The sequence below is a fragment of the Miscanthus floridulus genome, chromosome 1 (assembly GCF_019320115.1).
Source record: "Miscanthus floridulus cultivar M001 chromosome 1, ASM1932011v1, whole genome shotgun sequence".
Classification (NCBI taxonomy): domain Eukaryota; kingdom Viridiplantae; phylum Streptophyta; class Magnoliopsida; order Poales; family Poaceae; genus Miscanthus; species Miscanthus floridulus.
In genome coordinates this window covers 171,798,868-171,813,399 of record NC_089580.1, presented here as the reverse complement: position 1 = coordinate 171,813,399, position 14,532 = coordinate 171,798,868, and the positions used below count along the sequence as shown (strand labels likewise).

At 43.6% G+C, this 14,532-nt stretch overlaps 1 protein-coding gene and 1 pseudogene across 1 annotated transcript; one reads left to right on the top strand and one right to left on the bottom strand.

Annotated features, from left to right (window-relative positions):
• LOC136467143 (uncharacterized) overlaps positions 1 to 12,890 on the bottom strand; it is a 73,397-nt pseudogene extending 60,507 nt beyond the window's left edge.
• Positions 12,891 to 13,093: 203 nt separating this feature from the next.
• LOC136502255 (uncharacterized) lies at positions 13,094 to 13,617 on the top strand. Its single transcript, XM_066497719.1, has one exon. The coding sequence runs from the start codon at positions 13,184 to 13,186 to the stop codon at positions 13,457 to 13,459; it is 276 nt and encodes a 91-aa protein (XP_066353816.1). The 5' UTR covers positions 13,094 to 13,183; the 3' UTR covers positions 13,460 to 13,617.
• Positions 13,618 to 14,532: the final 915 nt, after the last annotated feature.

Below are 14,532 nucleotides of genomic sequence, written 5' to 3'. Positions count from 1 at the left end.
AAATTCAAACAACAAGGGACAAGGAATTCAAATCCAACGGCAGATTTGTTTTAAAGAGATTCAAGTGTTTTACTAGGACATTCATAATTAGTCGATACAGTGTATAATATTATCCAATCACAGTTAATCTACTGGCATCTGAATGTCAACTTCTCTTGTAACCCGCTTAATATCACCCTAGAAAACTTTAAGCACGTCTAACGAACTGAAGATAGATGAACGCAATAAACATAGCGAACTGAATAAAATGCATGTTCCAATGGTCTTATATGGGTACATCATACAGGCATTCAGGCTCCCATGCATGATACAACATTCACCTTCCCTACTGGCGAATGATCTCAACAACTACGGACGAACAACAACGGCAAGAGTACAATACGAATGAAAGCAATAAAAAAACACTACTACTACGGGTACAACATCCTAAGGCAACTAATCTACATCTTCTCATGGCAATGGCTGAGTGAGAGGAATCAAGGGCTCTACTTCTGACACTTTCGAGGGTGGAGGTGCTGGTGGTGCTGCATCATTGGTTCTTCTTCTCTTTGGCGGGTGGATAGGGATCCCTTCCAAGATCGGGGCATCCTGCCTTTCGGTAGCCAGCGTCCTGCGCTTGGCCCTGGTGACCAGATAGGCCACCCATAGCTGATGGACATGTTGATCTTTAGCCTCCTTCAAGGCTTCCTCCATGGCAGCCTCCCAGTTCTCAGCAGTTGCGGCACTGGCATGCGCTTCGGCGAGCTGCACCTGGAGCATCCGGTTGAAGACCTCAGCTTCCTCGGTGCGCTATAGGCACGCCCCTAGTTCCAAGGCTTGATGATTGTACTGCTCATCTAGAGTGATTAGGTATGTGGTCAAGTGCACCACGGTTGGACTATCCCCTTGTGCATCCCGCCCTTGCAAAGCCTCCATGCGAGCCCTCCATGCCCGCCGATTCTTGTCCAAAGGAGGAAAGAACCGCATGGGGGTACGGGTGATGGGCTCCTCATAGATCTGGTAGAGGTATCATAAGGCTTTGTGGGCCACAACCTGGTAGGTGTTGACAAAGCAAAACCCAGTTGCGGTCACACTCCAGGCTTCAGTGAGGTCGGGGAACTCTTCACTCTTCCCGATGTAGACGGTAACCTCACACCGCTCGGTGCCATGCTCCTCACACTCACGGCCCTCATACTTAGGATGATCTTTGACTCCGAGCTTTTGAAGGGTGGCATGCAGGATTTTGGGAAAACCCTCAACGTTCAGGCAGTAGGTACTAACCCAGGCTCCTGCCATCCCTAGCGGTGGTTGCAAGGAAGGCTGAGCAAAAAGCTGGCTCAAGGAAAAGCTAAGCGAGCTAAAGTGCGCCGAGTGGTGATACCAATAGCTAAGTCAGGCTCCGCTTATAAAGGCGGAGCACTCAGTGGTCCTAGCGTGGTCCACCAGGGTTCCCACGTGGGATCACTACGACAAATCGACCAAATTCTGCCCGTTTGAGGCGAGCGACGTCCGAGGCCATTACTAACTAGTATGACTGCAGGGCAAAGGTCCAACAAGAGCGCAAAAAAGGGTACGGGGAGACGTGGGTCACGATAGGCATGAACCACGGTGAACGCAAAACACGAAGCCACCGTGCAGACCTAACTCTAGAATAGGAACGAGTCAGTAGTGCACAATACGACACGCGGGACACCAATGAATGGCGTATCTACAAATAATACGGCAACTACAATGCACTAACAGGATATGCATGAATGCATGTCCTATATGTCCATTCACTGTTGCCAACATATAGGGCAACCGTTCTTAGAGTTTTGGCATATCGTTCTCTCCCTATAACTAGTTGATACTATCAGACTATGCTCGAGTCAGTGTACCTGCAGAAACTTGATTAATCCTATGTAAGTCAGCAGAGTGTCATCTATCCTAGATACATAATCATAGTAATAGGGCTACTTATATTACTTCGCATACAAATGTCCTAACTTTTTACAAAAATGGGTTGTCAAATTTTAGTTTAGAAAATGTTTTCGAAGCCTTATTTACTCATTTGCGCTCTGATACCACCTATGGCAGAACCGCCTAATCTAATGCCTCACAGGAGTGCTTGCCTTCCATTAGACACTAAGCACTCAAGGGAGAACACTAAATTACCCAGTTCCGTCAGGCACACCCCAGGGGAGAACCCAAAAATCCACATTTTTGCCATTAGGATCACAAATGAGAGAATAAAGCTTACATCGTTCTTAACCATTTCTTACATCACTTTTAATACAACATCATCGTATATTATTTATTATTATAACAGCGGAATGTACTTATATTATCAGAGTTATGAACAATTTAATTTAGCAGCGGAATATAAACATGTGATCAGAATTACAGCGAAAATAAATATCTACTCATGCCATGATAAAGTGTTGATATATGAACTACGACAACATATTATGAAACTTTCATTTATAAAAGCATTTGATGAGAGTTATAAATAACAACTACGATCGCAGCGTAAAGGAATCCTCGCTGAGCCCACCAGGAGGTATCCACACACAAGGGTCAGCTCTAGCATTCACCTATCACCTGCAACAGGGGAAATAAAACCCTAAGTACTCAATTATACTTAGCAAGACTTACCCGACAGGAGAAAAGAAAAGACTCCAAGGATATGCAAGGCTATCGGGCTCGTGGGTTTATTGCATTTGCAGGAAGCATTACTAAATGAGTGTCCTTATATTTGATTTTTATTAGCATTGCATTGGTTCATTAACTAACCATTCTATGTAAGCACCTGTACTACTTTCAAGCAGGTGGTAAGCAATGAGATTTCCTTTTCCATCTTTCATCTTCAGTTCTTACTACGGTGCTAGACACGAAACAAGCCATACCGGATTGCTCGGCGATTCGTGAATCAATGCCTCCAGCTGGGTACCCTGAAAACACACGCCCCGCTTGTACCTAAGGCATAAGTAGGACCAACCCATCACTCTCCTGTCTCAGGTGTCCAGGTCCCCATCCAAACTGGGACTCCAAGCCCCCGCCCCTGAGTCCCAGACTCAGTGCGGTGCAAGGACCTCCTCCACCAAAATAAAACCCTGACAATCGGTCCAGAAAGAGCCGAATCCACGACAAGAGAGCAACAAGTCTTCCAAGCATCCATACCCAAGTATGTGCTTGGGATAATAAGTCTGTGACTTGCCTCGATGGCTTATGCAATGATCGGTCCTTAACCGACCAGACAGGGAAAGCAATGTAACTAAGCTATGCCCCGTGTCCACGGCGACACATCCTCTTACACCCACCAATACCCAAACCATATCCCTACCCAGTCACCAATTTCCTTTCCACCATTTCTATGTTTTCCAAGTGATGATAATCCAATAATATAATTCCTATATCTCGCGAGTGACAGGCAATCACTCGATTTCTACCGAAGTCCTGTAGCATAGCAATCTACCCGATCCTGTCATACTAGTAAGACTCATAGGATACAGATATATATGCAAGTGGGTTTCATTCAACTCCTTAAAACTTAATGCACAAATATAATTTAAACTATAGAAAAGTAGGGGTTATGCACCGGGGCTTGCCTGGGTAAGATATATATTAAAAAGTTAGTGCCTGCATCTTTAGATCATCTACCATCAACTGAATAGAAAGCCCATTGCATCATCTCCTGGAGAAAATACTATTACACTATCTTTGGATTCTCAATCATCCTTCAATTGATCCATCGCTCTATCATCGTACCTATATGATATGCATTGATGCAAATGCATATATGTAAATAATCAACGACAGCCAAAATATTTAGAAACCCGATCATGCCTCACAAGCTAACGAGCTCGTTCTAACGACGTCCATACTAAGGCTACATACCCATGTTGGCGAATACGACATTACTTTCCAACAATTGTTTTAGTTAGATAAACTCAAGTTGTTTCTTTATTCTATTCTATCAATTTAACCTTTATTCGCAATAAGACATCATTATCTATTTAGCAAACCAATTATTCCGGAGCTACAAAAATTACAGTGAGTACCTAATATTGCTAGGAGCCTACTGTACAAATTTTAGATTCAACAATATTACCAATTTATCATGGAAATTCCTACAAGTTTATATTTTTCAATATTAAGTACCTTAAACTAACTATATACCTTCTAAGAATATTATCCAACTATGTGAACAAAATATACTAATATGTAGATCATGATTTTAGGAGACTAACAAAACTGGTTTCACAATTTTTTGGACTTCTAAATGATTTTATATTTAAATAACAAAATCCGCTCAGAATTTATATTAGGAAACCTACTCTTATTTACTGGAAAATAGGAAAGAGCACCGCAGCCCACGACCGGCGAACTGGCCTGGCCCGAAGGCGCACACGCGACCCAGGCGTGTGGCACCAGTTGGCCTAGGCGGGGCGCCGAGCAGGCCGGCCCAGGCGAGCGGACACAGACGGCCCAGCAATGCCGGCCCACGCGGCTAGGACATGGTAGCGGTGGTCTTTTTGCGGTGAGGTCCCTACACTTTTCTTAAATCAACCCGCAGGACATACGCACTATTCCCTTATGTCACGTATTTTGCACCGAGGACCCTGTATAAAATTTTGGCTTGAATACTTACCCTTCTCTACCTTCTCAACATCAGAGCACGACACAGGGGGCAACACCAGACCTGATCGAGCGCGCGGGCGTTAGTGGACATGGCGCTGCACGTGGTGGGGCAGGGTGCAGCAGCCTGACAAAAGCAGACGACGGTAGGGAGGAGGCGCTCGACAGGGCAGCGATCCAGCGATGGTCGGCCACAGAGCACCTATAGTTGGCGCGGCACGACGACCGGCACGGGCGGACTAGAGCTGGGACGCCATGCCGGTAGCAGACCATGGCGACGGTGTGGACTGGGCGTGGTAGCTGCGGAAGTACCAAGCAAGGGACGTAGGGAGAAGGCCAAGGCGATGACGGACAGCTCGGCGACGAACTCACCCCGGCTCTGGTGCGCCTTCATCGACCGCTTAACGACGTAGGCGGCGGCGGCAGGGCCTGGCATGGTGGCCTTATACATAGTCCCGAACGCGCCCTTGCCGAGGACTCTGCTCATGTGGAACCCTCTGGTGGCGACGCTCAGCTCCTTGTAGCTGAACTTCCTTGGGTCCTTGAGCAGCTCCGGGAAGAAAACAGGGACGGAGAGGACCGGCCGCTATGGCTTGGCGTTCGCGGCGTAGCTTAGGAACACCTCCAGGCGGCGGTCCACGCTACGGTGATCCACGTCGACGTGAGGTTGTCGCTGGAGTCGGCGAACTCTGGGTTTGCCATGGTGACGAACTCGACGGCGATGATGGCGGTGGACGCGGACCTGTTCTTGGCTACGGCGGAGTCCGAGGAGTTGAAGAGGCCGAGGTAGCCGCTGGTGGCGCCGTCAGCGCTAGCAGCAAGAATGGCAATACACGACGAATAGAAAAGGAGATCAGGTTATGAGAGAAGCTGAGGGGCTCGCTCCTGGTTAAATGCATTGGGTTGTGACAGCAGAGGTGGAACAAAGCAGTGCCGAGTAAAAAGCAGCAGCTGCAGCATTCATGCCATCCATTTCTCCTCTGTACTAGTACCTATGTACGTACATGGTTGGTTGGCAATGGACATGGGCACGGCAGGCTGAGGTAAACATTATTATTGGCAAAAAGCGAGCGGTAGAATATATATACAGGATTTATAGGTAGTGATTTTTTTACCGTTAGTCAGGTCCGTGACTGGAGTAAAAGTCATGAAAGCAGCATGGCTTCCTGGACTCACAGAGAAAAGGATGCGACCTCCACTGGTACGCGAACGCAGTGTAGCGCAGAGATAAAGCCAAGGCAAGCAGCAGGGGCAGACAAACAAGACAGAACACGACAGGCATGACAATCCATAGAGGCAGACAACAGAGAAAAGAAAAAGGAAGTAAGAGCTCGGTCAACTTGTACAGCCTTGCAGAGAGCACAGACAGAGACGTTTACCACAGCACTATCGCCACTGTTACACATTCTTTGATTTAGAGCTATTGACGTAACGTGTGTGTGTATATATATAACGGTTTACTACTTTAGTCAATTTGCAATGTCTAGGCACAGGAAAATTTCAGCAACCTCGAATTTAAATTTGATTCAAGAGCTATATATATGTATATCATTCTATTTATTAATGGATTTTATTTTATTTATAAACGTTGCTTTTCATGCTTAATCTAATAGAACGAACCGTTAGCTATCGATTGGATAGAATCATCGTTCGATATTCCTAAATATTTCTACGCCCGGTGTGATTTAACTTGAGCGTTTACCTGAGTCCGCGAAACTAAGTCACATAGGATTCACGTATCGTGTCGAATACGTTTTAAATCAAACATCCGAGAAACTCGTTTCAAAAATTTAACTTAGGCATAAATCGCGGTGCTAAATAAGCTCGTAACACCAGGGGTGTTACATCATAAATCAATCATAACCCACGAACATCACAGTCCTTAACAGTCGATTTCTCCTCGCATCGGCTATTTAGTCGATTCTCCTGATTGGATGCTCTGGAAGCAGCACACTTGGAACGGACGAAACCGGCATATTCCACCCTAAACTACTCTTAAAACTTCCTCTCCTTATCAATTACAGGTCAAATTGACTGGCACGCCTTTTGGAATTTTTAGGATCGACTAGTCCTGTTGTGAAGCCAAGCAAGATATACGAGTTGACCTCGCTCAGATCGTTCCGACTTGCTATGTGTCAAGCGCATCGCCACATTTTTGTGTTAACAATTAGCTATTTTCCAAACATCAAGAGACTTTGTAGAAGACGTGAAAGAAGCAAATTTATGTGCTTGCCTTGATCGTTAAGGGAGAAGAGCAACCTGTTGTTGAAATTCCAGCGGAGATACAAGGTCTATTATCTAAATTTGAGAGTATACTTGGGGAGCCACAACACTTGCCACCAATGAGAGAAATTCAACACCTGAATTGACTTCGTTCCTGGTGCAACTCTTCCTAATCTGCCACACTACCGAATGAGCCTAAAAGAGCATGCTATATTGAAGGATAAGGTGGAAGAGTTACTACAAAAAGGACATATCCAAGAGAGCATTAGTCCATGTGATTGTACCAGCCTTGCTCACAACAAAGAAGGATGGTTCTTGGCGTATGTGTGGAACAGTAGAGCAATCAACAAGATCACAATAAGATACATGTTTCCTATTCCCTATTTGGACGATATGTTGGATCAATTAAGTGGGGCAAATGTATTCACTAAGCTTAATTTAAGAAGTGGATATCATCAAATTCGCATTAGACCTAATGATGAATGGAAAACAACATTCAAAACCAAGGAAGGGCTATATGAATGGCTTGTTATGCCATTTGGACTTTCAAATGCACCAAGTACTTTTATGCATTTGATGAACCAAGTCCTTCGACCCTTCTTATCTTGATTTGTTGTGGTTTATTTTTGATGACATCTTAATCTATAGCAAGAATGAATATGAGCATTTTGATTACGTTCGGCAAGTATTAAAAGTTCTAAAGGAAAATGGGCTTTATGTCAATTTGAAGAAATATGTTTTCCTACATAAGCGACTATTTTTCTTGGGCTTTGTCATAACAAGCGAAGGTATTCATGTTGATGATTCCAAAGTTGCTGCAATAAGAGATTGGCCAACTCCAAAGACTATTATAGAAGTGAGGAGTTTCCATGATCTTGCAACTTTCTATAGAAGATTTGTCAAGAACTTCAGCACTATTATGGCACCAATTACTGAATGTTTAAAGAAAGGGAAATTTCAATGGAATGAATTTGCCAAAGCAAGTTTCCAAGAAATTAAAAAGAAGCTGTCACAAGCTCCAGTCTTGGTCTTTTCTGATTTCAACAAGGCTTTTGAGCTAGAATGTGATGCAAGTGGAGTAGGCATTAGAGCTATTCTATCTTAAGATAGAAAACCCATTGCTTTCTTTAGTGAGAAACTAAGTGAAGCAAGGTAGAAATGGAGTGCCTATCAACAAGAGCTATATGCAGTTTTCAGAGCTTTAAAAACTTGGGAAGTTTATTTGTTACCTAAGGAGTTCATTGTCTACACTGACCATCAATCTTTGTAGCATTTCAGAAATCAAAAGCATGTGGATCGCATGTTAGCAAGATGGCAGCATACTTAGAAAAATTTAACTATCTCATTGTTCATAAGTCAGGAGCAACAAACAAAGTGGTCGATGCTTTGAGTCGGCGTGCTTGTCTTCTAACATGTTTTGAGGCTGAACTTCCAGGTATGGACCAAATGAAGGAATTATATGAGCATGATGATGACTTTGGTCAAGTCTGGTTGAAGCATCTACAAGGGAAGCCATTAGATAAAGATTATGTGGTGCAAGATGGTTATCTCTTTAAGAATGATCAACTATGCATTCCAAGAAGTTCTCTACGTGATAAACTAATTAGAGAACTACATTCAAGTGATCTTAGTGGCCACGTTGGGCGTGACAAGACCATAGCCAACTTGCAAGAATGTTATTGTTGGCCACAACTCAAAAGAGATGCTGGAAAGTTTGTGCAAAGGTGTCCTGTATACCAAACCTATAAAGGCATATTCTCTAAGATGGCTCATTTCATTCCATGTCAGAAGACAACAGATGCTCATCATGTGGCTAATCTTTTCTTTAGAGAAATAGTTAGGTTGCATGGTGTTTCGAGATCCATTGTTTCAGACCGTGATAGCAAATTCCTTGCTTCATTTTGTCTTACATTATGGAAGCAATTCAACACTGAACTGGAATTTTCAAGCACTGCACATCCCCAAACAAATGGCCAAACAGAAGTAGTGAACAAGTTCTTGGGTAACTTAATTCAATGTATATGTGGAAACAAGAAAGGACAATGGGATTTAGTCTTATCACTTGCTGAATTTGCTTATAACAATTCAGAGCATAGATCTACAGGTAGGAGCCCATTCTCCATTGTCTACACAAAAGTTCCAAAGCATGTGGTTGATTTAATAAAACTACGTTCAAGGGAGAATTCAAGGCCAGCAACAAGCTTTGCTAACAACTATTCTAATTTGTTCAAAGAAGTCCATGATGTCCTAGAAGCGTCAAATCAGAAATACAAACAACTGGCTGATAAAAGAAGAAGACCAATGTCATTTGCAGTTGGTGACCAAGTGATGGTATATCTTAGAAAAGAGAGATTGCCAGCAGGAGTTCATGGAAAGCTAAGGCAAAGGAAATATGGCCCGCTCTCTATTTTGAAGAAGATAAATGACAATGCTTATGTTGTTGATCTACCAAGAAAGATGAACATTTCCAACACTTTTATTGTGGTTGATCTATCGCTTTATCATCCACAACAACATCTTTATGAAGATAACTCGAGGTCGAGTTTCAATCAAGTAGAGGAGAATGATGAGGGACATCATATAGATGGATCATGAACATTCAAGTGTATTCAAGCATATGGAATTCAAACTAGATTTTGATACTAAGAGTTAGAGGAGAAATCTGATTTTACTACTAGGATCATGAATTCAAACTGAGTTTTACCTCTATGTTTCATGGAGAGTTGCTTAGTCTAGAAGTAATGTGATGTCATAGCATATGTCATATACATGATACTTGAAGATACTAAGGTGTCCTATGAGTTGTTTCTTAGGTGTTATTGAGTAATATATTAGTTGTCATGTTAGTTGTCATCTAGTAGGCTATTAGTTGTCATATTAGGTGTATGAGTTGTGTAAGGGCTCATAGTCTATAAATAGAGGCAATGTCCTCAAGTTTTGTAACTTTTGTCTTGTATTTCCCACCATGTGAATAGAACTCCAGGTTTCTATCTTAAGATCTTGGACTAGATCTTGTTCTTGAGCTTTGGATTGAGCTCGTATTATCCGTGGATTCGGACTGCCCTTAGGGCGTTATCTACTAGCACGTTGAAGCTGTTCCTTTAACACTTTGTGCTATTTCTATATATCAGCACCTTGGAGTTCATCGTCCAAAATAGTGTGCTGCATCACAAGGTACCCTTGCTCAAACGTTAGTTCAGTTTTTGAAGCTCACCATATGTGTTAGTCCAATTCCATCTTCTACCCACGAATGGCTTACTCATGGATGATGCACACCACGTGCTGCACGATTTCCCTCTAAAATGATTTTGGTTACTAACCAAATAACCATGCTCATCTTTCTGCACCAAAAAGAATCGAGGTGGACACATCTACAGTTTACGACAGGAAAGCAGCAGCTATCCCAGGTGATTAATATTACTTACGAGAAATTCAAGAGCAATCTGGAAAACACACATATCCATAGAATATGCTGTGGAAGTAAGTACTGTTATCCTCAAATCATGTATTTTTGGATTTGTTAATTCATAGTTTTGTTCTGTCTGCATCCAGATGGCCCTGCTGCATACTTTTAGTATGCGGATTGCATCCTTAATTTTTTTAATATGTCATTCCAGGTGATAAGGTTCTTTCACCACCTTAAGAATACGAGAAGATTGTTCTACAACCTTATCATGCTTTGTCAATGTGAATATTTGAAGGCACGGACATCTTTCCTGTTCCATTAGTTTCCCCTTTGACATGGTTCATACCATCTAATATCTACTCAGAACTTTGTTGTATATCCTGACATGAAAAAACAGTTGCATAGTCAAGTTCAGATTTGTTCACAGTACAAAATGCAGTCTAAATATGTATGCTTTGTAAATAAGTTCATATTATCTTACTAAACCCGACATTTATCTGCCCCATTTGCTACTCGGTGCTTGTTCTTCATTGTGTGCTATGCATTGTTTGTGCCTTCTCATGCTACATTCTAATGCTTCCTAGCCCGTGCAGTTGCGCGGGGGTCCCTGCTAGTATGGTTATATGGACCTCCTGAGTAGATTGGTACAGTAACTTGTAAGTTGTACCTAGGACTGATGGTGCATATATGGAGATCTACACGAAGGAATTTTATTGAGCGCAAACGCCCTTATCGGTTGCAATCTTAAAAAAAATACTTATAAGTATGAAAAATCGTAAAAAAAAAACATACATGTAGAGGAAATGTGATATATAGAAGCATGTAAAATTTCAAGACTAAATGCAACCGACGGAAGAGAACACATGTATTATTTCTTCCATTTTCTTCACTTTGTATCTATGATTTGTCAATCTCATATCTAATAAATGAAATTGAGTTTCTTGAAATTTTATGGTCTGCATCTATATGATCATTTCATCTACATTGACAGAATTTTTTTAGGGATATTTAAAAACTTTAATTTGTAGTGCCCATCTATATCACCACCTTGTCTTCATTTTATAGGACTTTAATAAAACTTAAAATAATCTTTTGAAAAGGGAAGGGAGGGGTTGATTTCAGAATTCAACCAAGAAAGATATTTCCACTCAATATTTTCTCCCAAGAAGGTAGATTTTCTTATCTGGATCGCCATCACTCTAAATTAGAGAACGGCCATTTTGAGTCACTAGATGATTGCCCGTGCATTGCAATGGGAGCAAAAAAAACACGAGTTTTTTTTGTAGCCAAGCCAAAATCAAGAACATGTCATTTAATTTTGCACGTTTGTTACACCATGACAATGACAAAATACAATATTTTGAATTTGATCTTCCTACCGTGCCGTTTGTAGCCAATCATCACTTTTACAGCACATAATTCTAATTTTTCTTTGAAATCAAATCAAATAAGTTTGGACCATAATAATTGTACGTGTTCACAATGACTATCAACTCTACCACGGTTTACATGTGATGCGCAATATATTCTTGTAAGCATCATGAATTAAAGATTTGTGTGATGTCAATAACCGGATCCATCTTCCACAGAGCCATTGGAATCATCAACACGCTCAGTTCAGATGCTTGTTGAGGAAAGATACACTGATACTGATTACAAAATCGAAGTTCTTGCTACGCTTTTTCCTTGTAAATGAAGTCGATACTGACAAAGCTGAATTTATGCCAAACTCTTAACCCAGAGCTAAGACTTCCCCCAAATTCTACCAGATAAAATCCCCATTCAAATCCCCAAAATTCCATACTGACTAAGCATCAATCAACAATAATAATAATAAAAGAACCAGAGCTTCGCGCATCGATTTCTCTCCACCGAGCAAGCAATCCCCAATGGCTATCGTCTTTCTTTTTCTTCCTCCAAATTGGCAAGCAGCAGGTCAAATCGAGCAGCCAGCACACCTCCTCCTGTGTTCTTCTCTCCACCAAGACCTTAGCAGCAAGCCAGCAACCTGTAGCTCTTCCTTCTTCCTGCCTGCAAGCATCCAGTAGTAGATGATCCACCCAGTTAGCCTTCTTTCTCTCCAATAGCAGATGGAACCCGGGAGCCGAATGAAATGGCCGGAGATGGCACCAGTAGGCAGCAAGGCGATGGAAGTGACGACTGACGCCTTCCATCGTCACGCCGGCATCGCCCTCCTCGACGACCTGCCCCGCCTCAGCCACCAGCTCCGGCGGCTGTAGTTGCCATTGATCGTGCCGCCGGCATCGCCCTCCTCGACGACCTGCTCCGCCCCTGCCGGCGGCGGTGGCGGCGGCGGCTGGTGGTTGCCATTCGCCTGGCAGTCCGAGACCCAACCCATTGCTCCCCCTACGGCAGCGAAAACCACTATAAACAAGTTTCCTGTCACCTCGGCATGCCCTATGATATATAATAAACAAGCTCAAACACCACATGGATGGGATATTTACCAAATGGATGAACCAACTACGCACCACCGCTTCAGCTGTTGTTAACCAAAGCCCGAGAAATGGGTACGACGTGGGGAGGGAGAAAAATGCACTCACCTCATCCCAGGGCTCGACAGCCCTCAAATCCTCGATGGGTGAGCCTTTTGTCGCCGGCGCCGCCACCAACGTAATCGAAGCTGAAGGGAAACGCTGCTGCGCGACCGCCGGCACCGTCCACCGGCGTCGGCTCGTCCCTACCCACTGGCCGCTGCCCTCCTCGACAGTGTGTAGAAGGGACAATTTGGAAGGCCCTTTCAGCCTTTCTACATGTTTTGGGCCACCGTTACAAACACACACCTATCTGGCCCATTAGGCCCTCGGATCGGACGGCGCACACTACCCAGAGAAAACTTCGCGAGCAGAGACCAACTCGCAGTCGCAACAGGCCTCTCCGTCTCCGACTCTCCCCTCCTCGAGCGCTTTCGGCACCGGCGCACCGCGGCACGGTAGGATGGCGGCGGCGGCCCCGACGAGGGCAGAGGTGCTGGCGCTCTTCCGGTCCTTACTCCGCACGGCGAAGCAGTTCTCCGACTACAACATCCGCGAGTACACGCGCCGACGCGCCGCGGACGCCTTCCGCGAAAACCGCGCCCTCGCCGACGCGCCGGCCGCCGCGGTGGCGTTCGCGGAGGGGAAGAAGCAGCTAGAGGTTGCGAAGCGGCAAGCGTTGGTTTACTCGCTCTACGCCCCCAAGGCCAAGAGCGTGATGGAATTGAAGGTGCAGTGATGGACGAGGTGCTGCGCCCTTTTCTTCCTCATCGTTTCCCTTTCCGGATTCGTTCCTTTTGTGTGGTGATGAAACTATAAACTGATGTGTTATTACCTTTGCTGGATGATTGCCATTTTATAGCTTCTTTCTGTGCAATAAATCACTAAGTTCTACTGTGATTATCTCTTGCTATTGTCTGCAAAGCAATCTGCTTGCGTGATTGCGGTTATTGCCTTGTGCTAGTACTCTTCCGCGTCGCTGGTTTTTGGCTGTGGTTGTTTGCTTGCACTTTGGATGCGAGTATGTTAGCACAGTACCGAATTGGCACGGTTGCAGTGGGGCGTTGGGGCCAATTGTAGTGCTCATCAGCTATTTGATGAAATTTCCCCACTGACACACTGATCTCAGTTACTCCCTCTGTCCCAAAAAGGATGCAATTCTAGCTTTCTACCAAGTCAATCTATCCCAACTTTGACCAAATATAAAAAAAAAATAATATTGTTTATGATACCAAATAATTATTGTTAGATTCACCATCAAATATATTTTCATAGTATACCTATTTGAAGTCCCAAATGTTACTAATATTTTATATAAACTTAGTTAAACTTAAGAAAGTTTTACTTAGTCCAAAACCAGAATTGCATCCTTTTTTTGACGGAGGGTACAAAACCAAAACCAGACTAGGTAGCTTATGGCTTTCTTCAGACTAGTTTACTGATTATCTATGTAGTACCTTATTTTGGAGCCCTAGGCAGCTAGGCAACAACTACTGGCATTAGGCAATGTGGTGACTTAATGAATGAAGCGATACCTGCTGACATACATGTTTCGTGTCAAGTTACCCAGTAGATTCCTCTTGGTTGTTGGCGAATCATGATTCCTTAGTTTCCACTTTCTTGAGAGTGCAACAATTAGGAGTCTTAGATAGGGGGGATAGAGGAAAGCTATTGTGGTAGAGGCCCTATGTTATTCCATCATTCGTGTCTCTCAGTCTGAGAAGATCTGGTGTCAGGCTGTTGTGCCTTATTCTGACTTGCATAGCACACAAGCATGGTGTGGTGGCCTGTCCTCCGCCCCTCTCTGCTAGC